The sequence below is a fragment of the Marmota flaviventris genome, chromosome 8 (assembly GCF_047511675.1).
Source record: "Marmota flaviventris isolate mMarFla1 chromosome 8, mMarFla1.hap1, whole genome shotgun sequence".
NCBI classification, from domain to species: Eukaryota; Metazoa; Chordata; class Mammalia; order Rodentia; family Sciuridae; genus Marmota; species Marmota flaviventris.
The window spans coordinates 111,844,228-111,865,516 of record NC_092505.1 but is presented as its reverse complement, the minus strand read 5'-3'; the positions used below and the strand labels follow the sequence as shown (position 1 = coordinate 111,865,516).

The 21,289-nt window shown below is 38.0% G+C and overlaps 1 protein-coding gene across 1 annotated transcript in view; it reads right to left on the bottom strand.

Annotated features, from left to right (window-relative positions):
- Positions 1–20,968, bottom strand: part of Tiparp (TCDD inducible poly(ADP-ribose) polymerase) — a 29,619-nt gene extending 8,651 nt beyond the window's left edge. Inside the window, exons 1-3 of the mRNA XM_027933788.2 lie at positions 20,808–20,968; positions 17,876–18,836; positions 742–910 (exon numbers count right to left, since the gene is read on the bottom strand). Of these exons, the coding sequence (XP_027789589.1) occupies positions 742–910; positions 17,876–18,789 (1,083 nt within the window). The 5' untranslated portion in view covers positions 18,790–18,836; positions 20,808–20,968. The remainder of the gene's footprint in view (positions 1–741; positions 911–17,875; positions 18,837–20,807) is intronic.
- Between the last annotated feature and the right edge of the window lie 321 nt (positions 20,969–21,289).

Sequence of the window (21,289 nt, the reverse complement as noted above, 5' to 3'; positions counted from 1 at the left end):
ATTTTTCAATAACACTAAGTAAGGTAGAGAAGTTCTCTCATTCTGCAATGCTGAAAAGAAGTAATCAAGAAGAAGTCAGATCTGTGGAATATGAAATTAGTCTCTAAAGTTCACTTCAGGGTGTTTTGACGCCAGGTTGTCATTCAGAAGCAATGTAAAATATTGTTTTAAAGCCTTCTTTGTAACTGATGAGCTAGTTTCACTATCTCAGACAAAGGATGCATGAGCACATAAGACAAAATTCCAAATAAATTTATATTATTGCCTGACCACAGCTTAATAAACAATTTTAAGTACTTCTTTCAGAGACCTGAGAGTGACTGTTTTTCTCAGGCTTCTGAAATGTTAAGTGTTTAACACTTGATCTAATCTCTGTAAATCCAGGAGGCAGACAAAGTTACACAAATTTTCATCTCATTAAAATCATTCTAATTGCACCAAGTCTAAATACTTTATCACTATAGTACAAAGATTCTGGGGAGAGCATTTTAGTTCTCTGATAATAGTAGCATTCTGTGTATAAATTTCAGATTAATGAAAATAAACACATTTTCAGAAAAATGGAGAAAAGTTTTACCTGTTTCAAAGACTCTTATATCAAGAAGCTCTGTAATTATGACCTGTAGTTCTGCTTAGTCATTGTCAGAAAGGAAGAATAATATAACAGAGAAAGACAAAAACAAAACAAAACCCAACTCAAATGTATGGTTTTTTCTTTTTTTTTAAAGATCATGTAAATACCTCAGGATATTCTCTCCATCCAAAGTGGTCTCTACAGAAGAATTTCCAAACTGTGTGGTAAATAGAGTTGACACTGCATGAGGATGGTGTGGATAGCCTTCGTAGTTGGTCAAATTCAGTTGTTTCATACACATTCATGGCATTCAAATCTGCCCAAAATTCTTGTCCTCTAAAAAGACCCAAGAAAAAACTGCTAAATAGAAATATCCATCTGAGTGGAAATTAAAATATCTAGTACAGCCTGTTGTAGGATTTTTAAAACTTGCTTTACTTGGAATAAAAAGATATTCTTGGTTGTTTTCTCAGTATCCATTCTCTAAATGCCCTTGCCTAATAAGGGCCAAAACATCCAGGCCATAGAGTTATGGTAGAATTGTCAACAGCATTACTGGCCTAAACTAATCAATATAATTCCATATTCCAGTTCCCAGCAAGGTGAGTCAAACCCTGAGTGCAGGTAATCTGGATGTCAGTCTGAGGATGAAGCTGATATAGACATCCAAAAAGGAAACAAAATTTCTCTGGAAACTAAGCCAACATTCCTAATCCACCCAAAACCAATACTGTGTTTTATTCTTAAGAAGAAAAAAATGTTGGCAAAACATGAAGAGAAGATGATGATTTTGGATTATTGTGAGGGTAACTATGAGAATATTTTGCCATTTTGTTATCTGGTCTATAATTGTTGAATCAGCCCTTTCCAAACATCACCATATTGCTGGCAGGGGAAGTCCCACTACACAATTAGTTTCATTTAAAATTTAACTTATAATGCATGACCCAATTAAAACATGTATTTACTTTTCCTCTTTTTTTAGTTTGAGACACAGTTCTTGCTAAGTTGCTTAGGGCCTCGGGATATTGCTGAGGCTGGTTTCAAATTTGTGATCCTCCTGCCTCAGCCTCCCAAATCACTGATTACAGGTGTGTGCCACAGCACCAGGCTTGTATTTACTATTTTTAGGGGAAGGGACAGGGGTGTACTGAGGATTGAACTCAGGGGCACTAAACCACTGAGCCATATCTCTAGCCCTATTTTATATTTTATTTAGAGACAGGGTCTCACTGAGTTGCTCAGCACCTTGCTTTTACTGAGACTGGCTTTGAACTCCAGGCTTTGATCCTCCTGTCTCAGCCTCCCAAGCCACTCACTGGGAGCTGCTGGGATTACAGGTGTGCACCACCACACCTGGCTGTATTTACTCTTTTTTTTAAATACATTTATTTATTTATTTTATTTTTATGTGGTGCTAAGGATCAAACCCAATGCCTCATACATGAGAGGCAAGTGCTCTGCCTCTGAGCCACAATCCCAGCCCTACTCTTTTTTTTTAAAATACCTTTATTTATTTTTTTTATGTTGTGCTGAGGATTGAACCCAGTGCCTCACACATGTGAGGCAGGCACTCTAGCACTGAGCCACAACGGCAGCCCCCTGTATTTACTCTTTAATTAAACATTTCATCTAATATTTGAAATATTATTTTAGGTAACTGGCAAAGTGTCCATTTTCCTCCTCTCTTCTCTTTATTAAGTATGCTTGAAAATTTCCCTAAGCAAATATAAAAAATAAAATACATTAGAAAATAACATCATAGCTATCAACAAGATAATTAAGTTCCTGAATACGTTCCTCATACTCTCCCTTCTACTGAACATTTCTAAATGGTTGTCTACAAAACTCGGGATACCCCAGAATGAGCAGTATTCAGAACAACTGAGACATGTAAAATTCAGGTGTTGGGCCTAAATTATTTTCCCAAATAACTTAGTTCCTTGCTGTAATTCATGATTTTGGAAAGTGTATTAAAATTTTTATCTGCTTGCTTTGTTGGTTAGTGCAACACTTTTCAAACTATGTTTGGTGTACTCATTTGAAGGACTGTGACACATTCTGTACAGAAAGAACTCTGGTGTGAATGTCTGAAAAACACTTGGTTACTGACTGCAGCCTCACCACAATCCTTTGGAGCGCTAAGGAAGGTGCTGAAGTGCTAGCACAAAGCCTTCCAAATTTACTACCAAGGCTCTCCCTTTTCCTCATGAATGCCTACTAACATCTCTCAATACCCCTGACAAATGTCAAGGAAAATCTACTTCTCGCCCTTCATCCTGATGTAATTTGTAAGTCAGATTCTCTATGAAAACAATTCAGGCTAAATGCCCAATTGATGTTACCAAAAAAAGCACATAACTTATAAAAAGAAATATATTTATTTTAAAAATCCCTTAATAGTAAGATGTGGTCTTTTTATTTTTATTAAGCATAGACAATAACATATAGCTTAAATCACATTTGGTCACTGTTTTGTTTAAAATGACTTACAGTAAATAGTTATATCTAATTTAAAAGGGAAAATGTTTCTGGGAAATCCTAAAAAAGAGAAAGAAAGAAAAAAGAAAAACTCTGAAATTTGGAACTCCTATGCCAAACCCCACATCAAATTGCCTTAAATAATTTTTATGGGCTTTAGGAGACCATGATGTTATAATTGAGAAGAGAAAGACAAATTTTTCCCTGTCTTAAGGCCATTTCGGGTTTCTAACCACATTTGTCCCCTTTAAGCTTATTTCTCATCAAAAGTTCCCCATTATAAGTTAACAAATCCTATTTCCTTTAGGAGTTTTTAGAACAGCAGTCATTACGTTAACACGCATAAAACCAATGTTTTTTGCTGTTTAAGTATGAGATTTCATTTTGGACATCATGCTAGCAATTTCTATGCACGCCTTGTATTATTGAAACTTCACAGATAATGATTTGCATGAGAAAGACATCTACAACTGCAGCTTTTGCTACATTCTCTGTGAATTTCAGTCCTTTGGGCATTATGAAATTTCTATGACAAATCCTAATTTACTACAATCAACTGTTCTTTGGGTTGATGGATCAAAGTACTATTTTAGCTGTATTTGATTTTCAATGTGCAGTTCTAGACCTAACAGAGGCAAAATAACAAATTTGAAAAACATTAAATTATCCTTTTTATAAAATTAATTTTACCACCTGCTTCCCTTAAACAGGGAATGCTTTAAAAATCCAAAGCCAAGATTTTCCTCCACAATTTGCATCAGTATAAACGTGTGCATTACTGTTGCCCAACATTCAACATCCACCATTCTTCTTTATCAAACTACTGCTTCCTATTATCAGAAAGCAGTTGTGAGTCATCTATGTGTAGTAATGGTAATGGTGGGATGAATCGGGCAATACATAATGAATTAAACAGATGTAGTCCCTGCATTCCAGGGGCTACATGAGAGGAATAGTTAACACTGTATAAAACCAGAAGCAGTTTATTTGCCTATCTAAACTCATCAGTGGTAAATACATAAAAGAGAATGAGAGGAAAAAGAATAGACATGCAGCATTATGGGAAAGAAACTAGTTACTGGTGTCCAGGAATGGATAAAACTCAGGAAAGTAAGATGCTTCGCTTTATCAACCAAGAAAGCTTTCTGTAAGAGAAAAGAATTTTAGGAATTTAAATATTAGGAAACATCAATGGTGAGTAAAAGGCTGTATCAAAGAACAAGAATAGTTTTCCAAGCACTTTGCTTCTCATAAGAAGGGAGTAGTTCAGACAGCCAAGGAGGAGACCTTTTGAACAGGGTAACTAGGGTACATAAGAAAATGTGAACCAGGGTGTAACAGGCATGTGAGAGATGTCAGGCCATGAGTTAAGGAGTCTGCCTTCTCAGAATCTTCAGGTGGAATATTATATGAGTATTGAGCAGATAGGGACAAAGGGTCAAAGTAGTAAATATAGAGTGTGTGGAAACTGTGCAAGAGAAACAGTGCTAGAGATTGGAGCGTGTGGGAGCAGTGAGGGTGGTCTTTGTAAAAGCACGGTGCAGGGCTGGGATTGTGGCTCAGAGGTAGAGTGCTTGCCTAGTATGCTTGAGGCACTGGGTCCGATCCTTAGCACCACATAAATATAAAGATATTGTGTGTACCTACAACTAAAAAATAAACATTTTTTTTAAAAAAAAGCAAGGTGCAATAATTCTGGATAATAATTCTATCTGGTCTGAGGACATTCCTACTTCTAGATGACCAGAGAGAAGTAACGGAGATAGTCACTACATAGATCAGTTTAGCTTTCGCTAAATATATCATGTGGCTAAATCAATCTGTATTGTTTTACCTCAGATTTAATCCTGCTATGAGTCAGGGGAGAAAAAAACCAAAACCTTGCTTTTGCTATAAAGAATGGACTGGAACTGCTGAAATATTAACCATTGTTTTCACAAGCTTTGCCAACTAACACACTACCACACATACACTGTAAGAATCCAGATACAAGGCTCATTTAAAATTTTGAAAAGGGCACCCATTCTCATAATTTAGATATTTTGGGACAGTGTTTCTCCTCTTACTCAACAAATATCTTCACATACTAATTAGGCCAACATCTTCCAACACATATTACCAATATACAGAGCTCCAACACCCACACTAAGTCAGAAGTATTCCCCACATATAATTTCTTTTTTTGTTTCAAATACTAAAAGAAACTGAAAGCCTACAATAAGGACAGGCAGCTGGAATGAGAATCAGAACCAATAAAGAAACAGGTGTTGAATGAAACAGAAATCAGTACAGCACTATTTACTAGGAGATAGACAGTTCCTAAGTTTATGCATTTGGGAGCTCAAGAAAGAACATAACCACTGTAGGCAATAGTATTTGAATACCAAAAGGAAATGTGATCATTTTTAAAGCTAAAATAATCTTAAGTAGACACATGATTAGGTAGTGGGCTACATACTGGGGATAGGAGAAAAAAGGTAAAAGGCCACAGAGCGCTAGCTAGTCTAGCAGGAAAAGCAAACCCTGTGGCATATGTGAAACATGGCCTACAGGTCTGGGAACAACTCAGAAGCAGATGCCTTACCTCTGCTGATAGAGGTGACAGGAAGGGTGGTCAAGGGACATCCCAGAGTAGATGAAATGTGTGTCCAGTCTAGTCAATCACCAGGAAGACAGGGGAGGCCTCGCCCTACAGGTAGTGACTAACATGCACAAGGAGCGTGTTTGAGAAGCAATGTGGCTCATATAGACGGTCAGGGTGTCCACAGGTAGAGGAAGTAAGACAGAGACTGAACTGGAGAGTCTGGCTGGGCCAGGTAAGGAATGGCTGAGGATGGATGCAGTGGCACACGCCTGTAATCCCAGCAGCTCGGGGGAGGCTGAGACAGGAGGATCGTGAGTTCAAAGCCAGTATCAGCAACGGCGAAGCACTAAGCAAGTCAGTGAGACCCTGTCTCTAAATAAAATACAAAATAGGGTTGAAGATGTGGCTCAGTGGTTGAGTGCCCCTGAGTTCAATTCCCAGTACCAAAAAAAAAAAAAAGGAATGGCTGAGTGCTGGAGGTGAAGAGATCAGAACTAGACCCTGTGAACAGCAGGAATCATGGGTGGATGTTCATCAACTTCCACACTTGCCTTTTATAAAGGTCATTCCAACAGTGGTGATGTGGAGGACTAATTTATTAATATTTGGCAAGGGAGGATAAAAAGAGGTGAGGAAAGAGACTCGTTTATTTATTGATATTTATTCTATGCTTAGCTATTTATAGCGATTACAACTGCACACAAGACAAATGATCACAGAGGACTAAGGAGGCAACTGCAGGGGTGATTTGCAAAGTATTTAAGAGGACCAAACCGCCCGAAGGGCAAGTACATTTGGGGAAGAGCACATACAGTCCAGGATGTGTCCCACATCTCCAATCTAGGTGACTGGATAATGGTGCCATTAAGTAAAACAGAAATTACAAGAGGCGGAACATGTTTAAGTGGGAAGGTGATGTAAAGAAAATATAGAACTCAGACTTCAGCAAAGGCCAATTAAGTATAAACTTTTCTGAATACCATTCTAGTTAGTTTTAACCAGATCAGTTAGACTTTGGAAACTTGGCATCCTGCCTGTAAGAGTAAACTGGTTTCTACAAGGATAAACCTGTGACCTTGAACTATTAACATACCCTAACTATTAACATACCTAAACTAACCAGTCACAATTAGTAGGTCTTATTTTATTACTATGATGTAAAGTGAAAATGTCTCCCCACACCAACAGTCACAACCATAGAATGATTAAGTGCACTTTGGAGAGTATTCAGACTCTTCTGCTACTGGCTGGAGACAGGCTTGGCAGATGGGGTATGTTTGCTGCTGCTAAAGAAATTTCACAGGCGCACAAAATATAGTAGGCTTTTGATACCTGGCTTTGATGTTTCAAAACTCATTTAGTAATGCTGGGCTATATCTGGCAGCTTATACATCCCCTTCACATATGTTACAAAGTGATGAGAATCAAAGCCATGGTATATACAATACCAACATTTTGTGAAAGCAGTGTAGTTACTAAACCTCACAGAACTATATACTCATAACTTTCTGCTTTGGAAGCATAGTAACTGACAATTATTCTGTTACTAATAAAGACTTTTGCTAACACTGCCTCAAACAAATAGAACAAAACTGTTGGAGGAGGTAATAAAACTTATCTATAAATGCTTACATTCAGGGGCTGGGGATATGGCTCAAGTAGTAGTGCACTCGCCTGGCATGCGTGAGGCACTGGGTTTAATCCTCAGCACCACATAAAAATAAAATAAAGATATTGTGTCCACCTAAAGCTAAAAAATAAATATTTTTTTTAAATGCTTACATCCAGTGCAACATCTTTCCATGTTAACCAGAGGTTAAGACTCTAATTTCTATTCAACAACATTGGCTCTTGGTAACAACTGGACTTTTCCCCTTTTCATCTTAAGTAGCTGCAGACAGACATACTTATATATCAATACTGGGAGTTTATATCAGTATATTTACGGATCTCAGTAGTTATGGGTAGACTAAGAATCAAATGTTAACTGAATTAAAAACGGCCTACCTCTAAGAAAAGACCCTGATTGATCTAGTTAAGATGGGATTACCGAGGTTTAGATCACTTGGTAAAACTATTAACATAAAAACCTGAATTATGGATTTAGCTCATCTTTCTAAATATCTCAATAAAAGACTTGGGGTAGGTAAGAGTATTAAATGCAAATCAAAAGTACTCAAAGATTTCATCTCACTCCAGTCAGAATGGCAATTATCAAGAATACAAACAGGGGCTGGGATTATGGCTCAGTGGTAGAACACTTGCCTTACATGTGAGACCCTGGGTTTGATCCTCAGCACCGCATATAAATAAATAAATAAAATAAAGGTATTGTGTCCATCTACAACTAAAAATTATTAAAAAAAAAAAAAAAAAAGAATACAAGCAACAATAAATGTTGGCAAGGATGTGGGGGAAAGGGTACACCTCATACATTGCTGGTGGGACTGCAAACTGGTGCAACCATTATGGAAAGCAGTATGGCGATTCCTCAGAAAACTGGAAATGGAACCACCATTTGACCCAGCTATCTCACTCCTTGGTTTATATCCAAAGGACTTAAACAAATCAGCATACTACAGTGATACAGCCACATCAATGTTTATAGCAGCTCAATTCACAATAGCCAAACTATGGAACCAACCTAGATGCCCTTCAACAGATAAAGAAAATACATGTGTGGTACATATACACAATGGAATATTACTCAGCCTTAAAGAAGAAATGAAATTATGGCATTTTCAGGTAAATGAATGGAGCTGCATAAGATTATGCTAAGCAAAATAAGCCAATCCCCCAAAACAAAGGTCTATACACAGATGCTAATTCACATTGAGGGGGGCTAGGGAAAAATAGAGGTACTCTGCATTAGGCAGAGGGGGGCAAAGGGAGGGGAGTGGGTATGGGTGTAGAAGGATAATAGGACATTATTACTCTATGTACATATATGATTACATGACAGGTGTGATTCTACATCATGTATAACCAGAAGAATGAGAAGTTATACTCCATTTATAGATGATGTATCAAAATGCATTATATTTTCATGTATAACTATTTTTAGAACAAATTTTTAAAAATGATTAGACAAAATTCTGGGTGTTGTGTTCTATTGCCTTGGTCCCTCCTGGAACATTGTGGAAGCAGGTGAATTTCTGAGAAGACAGCCAGTTACTGAGTGGGACACTATCTGGAATCATATTTATCTGTCTGCTAAACCCTATGTCTGATTTACAAAATGTGAGACATTTAAGCTATTGTATTCAAGTCATTCCAGAAGAGAATAGAAAAAAAGAATAAGAAATAGGAGAGAAAGGGGAAGTAGGTAGTTTCCTAAATGAAAGAATACCTGATTTTTACATTTTTGTAATTGCATATTCTCCAGAAGAATGTAGGTATCTAAACAAACATATAACACAGCTAGCACAGCTTATTCTCAAAAAGCTTTGGTACTAAGGCACTGGCCATCAAATTCATGAGAATGTTTTGTTAACCTGCTAATAAGTAAGGCCATATGTTGAACCCCCTACCCACCACTGCCACACATGCAACCACTGAAAGCAATTACATTACCACACAAGGAAAAGAGACTGTTAGGCTGGTTTTTTTTTTTTTTTTTAATTAGAAAAGTACAGATCAATGCAAAAGAACACATATCCACAAAATGCTTTCTAACAAGATGTGAATAAATCTGAAATCTTATGTAAGTCTTAAATAAAAATTATACTTACGAGACTAGAAGACTCACTGCTACCTATTTATGAAGTCATGGGATTAAATTTTGTACCCTGAAGATACCAGAAATATCATACAGTCTTAACTGTGATCTAAGTTCAATCACATGTCCTGAAACTTGTAGAAGGTGACTACAGTGAGACAAGCTTCAACTGTGGACTAACGAGGAAGTGAAACTTAACTTCTACAAGAACAGCTGGAATAGAAAGCAGACTGGTTTTTAAAATTTGTGCTTAAAAATTTCATAACATGCCTTATACTACCTTAAATTATGCAGTTACAGATTTTTATGAAAATGAATCTTTCTTTTAAAATGAAATATTTTTAAAACTGAGAGATTTCTATCTTACCTCAAAATAGACCAAAAATGTCTCTCCCGTGTATTCAAGGCACAAATACTGATAACTTCAATTTTTTTATTTGACAGTACTTAAAGAGGACTAAAATTTTTTTATATAAAACTTTCTTACATAAGTATAAAATCAATAGTATAGTATAGCATATATAAAATCCTATAACATGCAAATGTAAAATGCTTAAATATGTTGTTTTCAAATAACCTTAAGCAATTCAGAACTCATTTACACATAAACAAAATACTAATTATAAAAATTATCATAAAACATCCTCTACTAATCTCTAGCAAGATCTAATCTATTAGCTTAATTTACTTCTGGTCTGACACTTAAATTTTGACACTTAAATTAAACAAATGACTCCTTTAAAAAGGTTTTACTCAGAATTTTCTCATATTTAATAGTTTTATCTTCCTCCCTGCCATTAATCCAGATAAATTTAACTGGTCAGTGAAATAACTGGAAATATGTTCACTAATGGCTTGTTATGTATTGGTGCTGAGAACCCAGAGATGAATAAACAGCTTGTAGTAGATTTGTGATCTGACTGTAAACAAACTACATCAAATTCATCAATAATAGTTATTCAAGTAAATGGGGTGAGCAGTTTCCCACTGAAAAGATATTAAGAGATAGATGTTTTTCCTGTCTATGTTTTGTAAACCATGATCACCTTATCTTCAATCAGTAATTGTTTCTGGAAGAAAGAGAGTCTATAAACCAAGATTTTCCAAAACATTAGTCTAAAAATTTTTTGAATATTAAATTAATCCTTAGACCACTTCACACTATGCTACTGATGTCTGGCAGCATTTGGATAATCAAAAATGTCAGAAAGCAAGCAAGCAAAGCTTCTTCAATTTCACATCCTCTACCCAGATTCAAGGATGTCTCTCTTCTATTTGGATGAGAATTAAATCTGAAAGGCAAATCCAGCATTTCTTCAGTGTTTAGTTTTCCTTTCCCAATGTCTGGAAATGAAAGAGCTAAACCAGGTGACAGAAACCTAAGAACAAAGCAGCAGGAACTTATTGAGGGTATTTTATGCAGTTTGCCTGCTGTCTACCCTGATCAGCTATGGGAGCAATGAAGATCACAGGGTGAGACCACACTCTGAAAGCACAGGCAATAGAACAAAGTTCACCCTTGGGCTCCCCATCCCGGCTATTCTTCACTACTTCAGTGCTAGTAAAAATTTCAAGTGAAGAACTCTATGGCCATATATCATATGAGAAGGGACAAAATAAAAATCCCTTAATTAATACAAAAAGGGGGAACAAAAACCTAACGTAATAGAGAAATTCCTGTTATACACAGCCTAAACTAAACATATTTTCCATCATTATGAATAGTGCTGCTTCAACCAACATGACACAAACTCTTCCTCATGCTCAGGAACAATACCACCAAGACAGAGGACTTCCATTTGCATAAAGAATACAAATTTACTGAACTCTTTCTCAGATAATTTAGTCATGAGAGATTCCTACTATGCTCCTTACACAACTTTTTGTGGTACACACAATTCGAAAGTCACTGGTTTCTGCAGACCAGTGTGAAAGGGAACAGTCACTCTAGCATTCTCACTCTTACAAGAGCTTATCCTTTCATTATGATGACCATGCAAAGGCTCTTTAGTGGTCAAGCGGTTGTTACCAGTAAGTAAACAGCAGTGACCAGAGAAGGACTGAAAAGGGCCTGAGGAGACAGACATTTTGTTGTGTAGAAACAGCAAATATTAATGCTTAGTTAGCTCTCTTCTATGCTTGTCTTAGTAACAGTAACTGGTTAGGTCAGGAAGGAAAATTGGAAGTTTCACACTTGACAACTAAAGTTTATTAATATCATCAACTTCTAAACTGAGGTTCCAGATCACAGGACTGTTTACATCAACTATTTTTTGTACAGATTATAAATATTTACAAAACACCAAGTTGAATAAGTGATTTTACATAAAGTTTGCAAAAATTTCAAAATGTATTTCAGAACCTATCACTTGTAATTTCAAATTCTTCTACAAAGAAGGAATTAACTGCATTAAAAAATATGAGTCTTGGGCTGGGGTTGTAGCTCAGCAGTAGAGTGCTCGCCTAGCACATGTGAGGGGAGCACCACATATAAATAAATCAAATAACATTGTGTCTAACTACAACTAAAAATAATTTTTTTTTAATGTAAGGCTTTCAATTATAGTTTCAGAATTTAGGCTGGATGAGGTTTAAAACTTGAAGGAAGAAATTTTAAATAGGGGAAAGACTATATGCAATATAATTCCTAGGAAGCACTTAGATAAATAATCTAAATATAAAAGCAGGCATACATTAATATAAAAGTAAGCAACATTTAGTTTAGTTCAAGAAGTTCCTTCATGTATGAAATGTGGTTTATATGCTCCTAGAAATTGTGAACTTTAGATGTATTTTATTCCTTTGTACAGTCTGTGTTTGTGGTGTTGCAAAGTACAGTTCAACCCAAGATCTTAAGACTATTACCTAACAATTTCAAACCCAGAATGAAATAGAAAATGGCTCAATCTTCAGCCTTCTCGTCTTTTTTTCAAAGATACAAAATCACTCACACTGCTCTCTCAAGACTCTCAGACTTAATATAAAACCAGAAGCTCTACTACTTTTACAGTATTTTTTAATTTACCAGTGTTCAATATTAACCACCTGTTCAGAAAGTTGTGTCAGAAAAATCATAACTCTAAACTTATATTTCATTTTCCTTTATAAAAATGTTATACATATGAACTCAGTTTTCCTCCCACAATTCACTAGTAGGAGTGTGATAATTATTAAAGGTTGTTGACATAGGTGAAGAGGACCTGACTTCCTATTTAAATGCAATTCAAAATCATTACCAAAGAATGAAAAATCTGGGGATCTCAAATCATGGGATGAAATAAAAAGCTATAAGATAGTCACAATTTCAAATAGCTGGATTTTAGCAACATTCCTCCAATAATCGAGGTCTATTAGCGAAAAGCAGACCCCAAACCCAGAATAAACCGAAGATCACGACCATAAACACAAATACACAGAAGAATTTCCAAATTTACCTTTGCTTTATGATAGAATGTACATCTTAGAATCTAGAAATTCTGGTTTAACAAGAAATAGCAAATAGATTTACAGGACACAGCAGAGTTAATCAGTCAAAAATAGCATTTTTTGCACACCCACCATGTGCAAAAGATTCCTTTTTATTATTTATAAAAAGTAAAAAAATAAAAGCTTGGGACCCCATTCAATGATAAAATACTTAACATATCATGCAGTTATTTTTAGGAACTGTTAGAGAACCTTATAAGCTACTTCTTCAAACTAATTTAAGTCATAAATCTTTGCTTTTTGCAAGGTTCATTTTCATTACCATAGATAGACATCAGGAAAAGAGTGACCCCAACCTGAAGCCAGGTGACAGCTGCTTCAAAAAGTCTAATCTGCTTATTGATGAAAAGCAGAAAGGGAATAAATGAATGATTGCTATTGATTCTCATGATAGCTCTACACAGACCCAGGAACTTCTCTAGATTAGTATAGATAGAAGCTAATTAGTTTTATTTCATATGTAAATAGCAGCATAAAGAAGTACAAAAAATAATTCATTGGACTGCTTTATCCGAGAGCACAAGGCACACATTTTGAAAGTCACTTCAAACACTGTTCTTGCTTATGGAGCTCTCTTAGGCAGGAATTTTTAAAATAAATCCAAACTCATACAGCTGTGTATATTCAAGAAATACCAAAAAGTCACAAGGCATAGTAAGTTTCAGCTGTTCTCTTCTCTCCAGTGTTATCAATAACACATAATGAATTAGTTCATACATCATCGCAGCTGTGCAGGCCAGCGCTAACTAGGCTAATTTAACTATTCTAGTACAGTTCAGTCAGGAGCTTGCTATAGTTTAAATTAATTCACTGAGAGTTACATAGACTACAACCAAAAAATGCTTTCTACCATCATTAATATAAATTTCTCTTTTGTCTTTTTACATAGTTTCTGTGAAGTTTTTACATAGTTTCTGTGAAGTTATCTAATGGGACTGTCTCTTGGACAGATTAAAGAGACTACTAAGAGCAATTAGTTATCAAAATCGCTCAAAAACTAAGGTTATGACAACACTCTAGGTTAAGCCTTAAACAAGTAAACTTTCTCTTTTTTCAATAAACATTAACTCCAAAAGAAAAGAACTCTGAGAAAAACTAACCAGAGATTCACAGTTTGCAATTTTCTTCTTCACTCCTACCCTCTTCCTGCAAATTCAGAGCTAGAACTAGTGTCATTGCATCACTAGTCATTTTTTAAACAGCAAGTAATCTCCAAAAGATGGTTTGCAGTGTATCCCTTTCTTGATGGGTAGCAATAACCAGAAAACTTCTTGCACACTTTGAGATGAATGTAATGTGAAACCAATGGTGATCATGGTTGCTGAAAAGATCTATACTGCTTCAATATTTCAACTATCCACACCAGTACTGGAGTACAGAGATAGCAAGGCTCTTTCAAAAACACATCATCTTCTAATAAGGATGAGTGGCTAAACTGTTAAAGACTGTTTTCTTAATGAAAAATACAACATTCATTGTTGTTTTCTCAACTGCATATTTGGAATTTGGAAAATCTTCAAGGCCCATCCCATGAACAAATAAAACTTCAGCATCAAATCTGGGGAGTTTATACATATATGACTAGGTTCCAGTTGATGTTGACAATAAACATCTACAGATAGACATATAAAAGCAGAGTGAGAAAACAAAGGTGATTGTATCAAAATTTAATTACAATGAACCAAATAAGCACATATTACTGAAATCCGTTTCTACATGTTTTTAATATCTAATTATCTTGCCTAAAGAGCTGTTTCCTTTTCAATTTCATTCCTGACAAAGTGAACACTATATATCTAATTTAGAATAACATAGATATTAAACCCTCACATTGTTTGTGAAGTAAATTAAAATAATTTATCTGCATAGTTTGAAACTACGAACTTTTGTCTCTGCTAGGGAACCAGACCTATGAACTTTCCCCAAGTTCCACATAATAAAGATATTGTTATATTGGGACCTGGGATATACCTCAGTTGGTTCAGTGCTTGCCTCACATGCACAAGGCCCTGGGTTCAATCTCCAGCACCACACACACACAAAAAAAAGATGTTGTTATAGTATAGAGACTTACCAAATCATATAAACTATTGAAAACAAGTAAGATAAACAAATGCCATTCATTATTCACTGTTCCTGAATCCAAATACTACTGGGTCTGATTTGGACATATAAGCAGCTGAACACACACTTCCTGGTTATGTGCAATCTGCACAGATAGACCAGCTCTACAGGCCTGACCACAGAGATTAATAGCTTTAGCCAAATAATGTGGTAACCATGTGAACCTGGGCTGCTCCAGCTTGTTTGTGAATCTCTCAGCAAGGCTCAACATGCCGTTATCTGCATCTTGTTGCCAGGAAACACAACATCGCTTTGGAATACAAGGAAAACCAGGTTGCAGTGACCACAGGTCAACTTCCCAAAAGCCTAATTTTTGACACTTAGCTATTTACAATCTTTATTTCTTCCTGTTCAACAGTTCCTACTTTTTGCTATTTTATCAGAGCAAGACCATATACAATATTAATTATGATAGTAACCACTCATACTTTTTTCCCTCTCCTAAATGTCAGATAAACATTAATTTACTTGATTGAAACTGATTTGGAAATCAAGTGCCAACTTCAACCATTTTATAAATTGAGCCAACGATGCATGCTTTGGGTCTTGTATCTATTCTTCAGCAAATACTAAAGGATAAAATACCCAATATGCTGATGACCCAAGAAGTCCCAGATCTTCTGGGATCAAAATAACTGTCTTGCGTTTGCTCATGGTAACAGAATGTAATGTAGTGCATAATAATCCTGCTAGTTTCTTGCTGAACAATTCAAATACAGAAACCTAAGTGTACCAAGATGCTCAAGAACTAAGCAGACTGGAAATGTGCTTTGAAAGAGTGAAGTGGGAGGCTACTGCTCTGCAGAATTTTGCAATTTGGAGATGGAAAGATTAGAGTGGCTTTGAGAGTATGTACATAAAAAATTAATTACCCTTGACACAGCAATTAGAATTGCTAGCTCAGGGGCCAACACAGGTTTTGAATGATACCTTATTAAAAAGATTTTTAAGAAAAAATGAGAAATGTTTTTCTCTTCCAATGTTGGCATTAAGAAATAAGGGCTGGGGTTGTAGTGCAGTGGTAGAGTGCTCGCCTCGCATATGGAAGGCACTGGGCTCCATCCTCAGCACCACATAAAAATAAAATAAAGGTATTGTGTCCATCTACAACTAAAAAAATATTTTAAAAAAAGAAATAAGTTAAAAGGACTTAGCTTTATAAGATTTTTGCAAACCAAGCAAGATTCAAGTAGAATCTTGAATGCATTAAATCATTAAAACACTTACTTCTAGTAAGGAAAACTAAATTCTTGACATGACCTTACTTTTATCCAAGGGGTCTTCTATATTTCTTTAAACTTGAGCCTTAAACTATTTATCATCTTGTTCCGCACTTCTCTTCTGAAACAAGATGCACAGTTCCAGTTTCATGATAATTAAGTTGCTAAAAAGACATGGACCTGGGCACTATGTAAGTGAAATACTGAAACTCTAAAAGAAAACCACTTAGTCAATACTAAACTGGGACCAAAAATTAAAATAACCAAAAACAAAACAACAACAAAGCAACCCTAATACCAACAATGCTCTGGAACCATGTCAGAATACAGAAGATTGGAAACAAGACTAAGAATTTGACAACTTGTAAATGGTTTACTGCCACCATTTGATGACTCTCCAGACACTTGGGTAGTGTAACTTAACTTTTTCTGTTAACATTTGACCCTTAAGGAAGTTTTTCCTCTGGCCTCCTGGGTTAGGATTCTCAGTATAATTCCCCTCCCCCTGTGGGTTATGCCTCTTAGTACCAGGCCAAGCCACTCATTATTTATGATGTTAAAGGTTGCCTTTACTAAAGGTCTTCAAAGTCAGGTACCATGGAAAGTGCTCTAAAATTTTAATCCTTTCTCTTGATCAAACACAAATATCTATTAATATCCCACACTTTAACTCCTTCTACACTACAGGAAAAACAACTTAGAAAAAGAAAGATGAATGTACTATATACAGCCATTTTTGCATATCAACTTTACAAGTGGTAACTACCATTCTCCTCATTTTAAATAAAATTCAGTTACAGAAAAATTAAAATGTGGCAATGTAAATTCCATGTCAGTGAATACTGCTTACACAGCCATACTAAGAGGACTGAATTATGTACAAACACACTTTGCAAACCAAAATTCAAGCATAGTTTTTATGAAGGGGATAAACATTTCCATTAACATAAATCCTCCCTTTACTCACTGTAAAGACTCTTCCAGAATTGAAAAGAAAAAAAAATAAAAACTGAATTGTGGAAACTTAGTAGTAAAAATGCTTTAAGGAACTAATAAAAGAGATTTAATGTATTCTGGCATGATTCAGAAGTATGGGAGGAACTTCTGAATCATTCACAGAAAGTGTTTGTACTACTAAAAGTGAAAAAGGCCACAAATATCTCCAAATATTTTCCTTTAAAAAAAAAGTAGCAGCTACTCATAGTGCATTCTATTGTTGTGTATAATTAAAACAAATTTTAAAAATAAAAGATATGCCATTGAATATAAAAAAGTAGTAGCTACTCCACACGCAAAATTTTAAAATTAGACAAATTAGGTATTGATTATGTTAATAAGATTTATTATGAGATTGTCTTTCAAAAGCAAGTTCTCCTGTGAGATTAAATTAGTACTTGATATACAAAATTCAATATATGTGCAACTTCTCAGTCACATGCACACTGAACGAAATGACATCTGAATTGTTCAAATCATGAAACCTTCATTGTCAGGTTAGGTAAACAGCCTGCATTTAAGCATCATTTAAAAAAAAAAAATAAAGAGAGCATAAAGCCAAAGGAATAACAAAAAAAAAAAAAAGAATAAAACCTATATAGGTTTTAACTACTGAAAGAAACTACCATATTTCAGCCTTTTTATTTTCTCTAAAGCATTTAGCAGTTTTTATAAGTTGTCATGATACATACCCGTACTTCATTCTCATTCTATCATTTTCTGGATTACAATAAAATCTTTCCAAGTGCTCCTGAGAATCATTGGATACACTCTGCCACTTCTGAGTAGTTGTCCTCTTGATCTGCCAATGATATGGTAAAACTGTGTGATGCTTCAAACAATCCCTGCCATAAATACAAGTGCCTTGCAGAAACTCCATGCAAATTTCAATTCCATTCTCTTGGTGAGTGTGGTACTGTAGCTGGTTTACCAGCTCAAACACAAGGTCAAGGGAAGCCTCCTCACTCTTGTCCTGGAAGAGCTCAGTACTCAACTTATCACTGGTGTCCAAAATGTACTGGATTGTAAAACTGTTGTCTTGGAAAACCCCTGGAACATAATCCATGACTTTGTCTATGCAGTCAGGGCTAGTAGGAATATCACTTGAAACCGGATGCAAAAGGTCAGTCTGGAAGTGCCCTGCTGTTGAATCAGCCACCGTCCCACTGATGGTTTCTGGTGGAAAGCTGTCATCCTGGATTGGAACCACTTGTTCTGGAGCATCAGTGGAAGGATGGGCTTCCGGTATTTGGCCCCCAACATTTGTCCCATCAGGAATCAGGACAGACACATTGTTTTCTGCTGTTGGACATGGTGGATTAATTTCCAGGGGTTTTTTCACCATGGGTTCATGTAAACTGCTCTCATCTCCACTCTGGTCTCTAGATCTAAAAACCCCATCAAGTGATCCAGATTCTAGCAAAGTGTTTAATATTGGTCTCAAAGACCTCAGGGTTCCGGTTCCCAATCTCTTCTGATCCGGCTTTTTCTTAAAACAAGTCTTCAATGGAGTGATCTTCTCAGAGAGTCTCATTTGGCATGAAAAGTCATCAGGAGGAGAAGGAGGCTGCACTACACAGTCTGGCTCAGGTTCGGTGGTTTCCATTTCCACAATGTGGGTAAGCTCCAATTCCTCCGCAAGGTCTAAAAATCCTATCAGGAAAGTAAGAAAGATGATCATTTACAAAATGACAACTGAATCCCATTCATTCATTAAAATGTTTTGTTGGTCTGTGACTAAGTCACTGAAAGTACTCCTCCTGTGCTATATTTAGTCTCTACAGGTCAACTTTAACTTAAGAAAGGAAGGCTCCAAAACAGCACAAGCTATTCAAAATCAAAGCACAGGTAAAGGCAGGCGAGAAAGTATGCCTTTAAACAAGACTTTGGCATTTATTTGAGGATTTAACAGTTTGTAATTCTGCTGGGTATGAATTTTTATTGTAAGGTCAGGGTGGGATGAGATGAGAAATAGACACAATTGTGTCTAGATGAAGACAGCAAAGAAACCACACATCTCAGCTTTGTGGTTCTCTTTACAGTTGTTTATGTATCATCGGCTTCATGAGTTGACAAGAACTTGGTTTCTTTGTGGGGGAAAAAGTTCAAATGAAAGATAAACTTTAAAGTTAGTGAATTTGGGGGTGTGAGAATACACACAGAAAACAAGGAACTATCAATTGAAGTGTTGTTACATGGGATAAACCCAGGAGCCTGTTAAGCATTTCCATATTCATAAAGTTCCAATATACTCCAAGAATGTTAAAGACCTACTATTGCAATCCCCTGAAAAACATTACCACTACTGAGAAGGAATATCAGGCCTTTAGTTTCAGCAATAATAGTGTGTTAAAAACCAAACACAACTCCATTATGGGTAAACGTCTAATTTTTGTCTTCAGAAAAGTTACATATGTGAACGTAAAAAAACAAAACAAAACAAGTAAAGGCATATTACAGAAAGAAAGCATAAAATACACACCCAAATTTCAGATTCTGAATGAACTCCTGAAAGAAATTTTCTTACAAGAATCAGAATCCTTGAACAAAAGTGAAATTTGAAAATGTTTACTGAGATTGTGCCAGGTGAGAAAAATAATGAGCAATTAATTCTCTTCTCTTGTCCAATAAACTGAAAGAGCTCTTTGATGCAAAGGCCCATGACTTAATCAAGTATGCACGGTAGGTGTCCAGTACAACGCCCAGCACAATGCACACAGTGGGTGTCCCATAAATATTTCGTTAGCTGAATTAATGAAGAAAAGGCATGCGTTAAAAACTTTGTTCTTAGTTGCTTGTAGGTCAAAAAAACTGAGTCCCGAGAAAAGTAAATATTCAAGTCCTAATTAGAGAAAGTCATTATCTGTAGAAAATGAACAACCGAACTTAGAAACAGAAAACACGGAGCACGGTACATGACAAAGTGCTAGCCCAAGTGCAAAACGAAGAGGTGGAGGAAGGAGCGTTCAGTGTGAGCTGGCATTGTTAGGAAAGCTTCGCGAGGCAGGGACCTGACACGAGACATAAATCAACTGGAAGGCAGCCAAGCCAGGCGTTATTATTCATCCTCCGGTGCTCCTGCCTCCAGGCACAACTGGCACAGCCCGCGGTATTCCCTGCGCACCCGGAGCCCACGCACGCACACCGACCACTCCCCCGCCCGCCGGCGCGCCCGCGGACGTGTGCGTGCACACTCACTCGCGCTCCCACCGCCGCCCGGCCAGCCCGCGGCGCCGCGGGACCCCGTCCCCATCAGCCGGCACCACAAGGACCAGCGGTCGAAGGACGCGGGTGGCCGCGCGCCGTCCGCGCCAGCCACGGGTCCGAGCGGCGCCTCCTGCCGGCCACCCGCCCGCTGCCCTCGAGACCACCTGGAGCCCGCGCCGGACAGCCGGCGCCCGGCGGGCAGGAGGCGCCCGAAGTTCTGGGGACGGCCGCCAACTTCGCGCCGCAGCCGGCCTCAAAAAGGGCGGCCTCGGCACGTCTACCGTTGCACATCTGCCGGCGACGGGCGGAGCGCGCGGCCGGGCCCGCCGATGCCGCGCCACGGGCGGCCAAGGCAGCCGCCGGAGCGCGGCCCGAGCGGCGCCGCTATCCCGCCGGGGTCCCGCCGCTCCGGCTTACCTCAGCGAGAGCGGGCACGGCGGAGGGCCACGGCGGACTGTGGGGGCTATGGTGAGGTCTGGCGCCGGCGTCTAGGAGCCGCGGGTCAGCGACGCGGCAAGCCGCGCACGGGCCATCCCGCCGAGGACAGCGCGCAGAACGCCGCACCGCTCTCTGGCCGGCTCGCTCGCTGTCACCTCGGGCTCGGTTTTAAGCGGCTTCCGGTCCCGCCTCCCGCGGTCGGGGGCGGGGCTGGGGCGGGGCCCTCAGGGGGCGGGGCCGAGGCCGGCGCTCGGGGGTGCCGGAAAGGGGCGCCGCGCGTGCGCGCTCGTGTGCTCGCGCTGAGGTCCGCTGCGGTTCTGCGTTGGCGCCACGTGGGGGCGCGGCGCGCTCGCTAGCTGCGGGTGGACGCAGGCTCCCCTCGGTGGGACGAGGCTCCGGCTCGCCGGCTGCTGGGCGGCGGGCTGTGTCTCTCCCCGCCTCCTCACCCGCCGCTGCTGGAC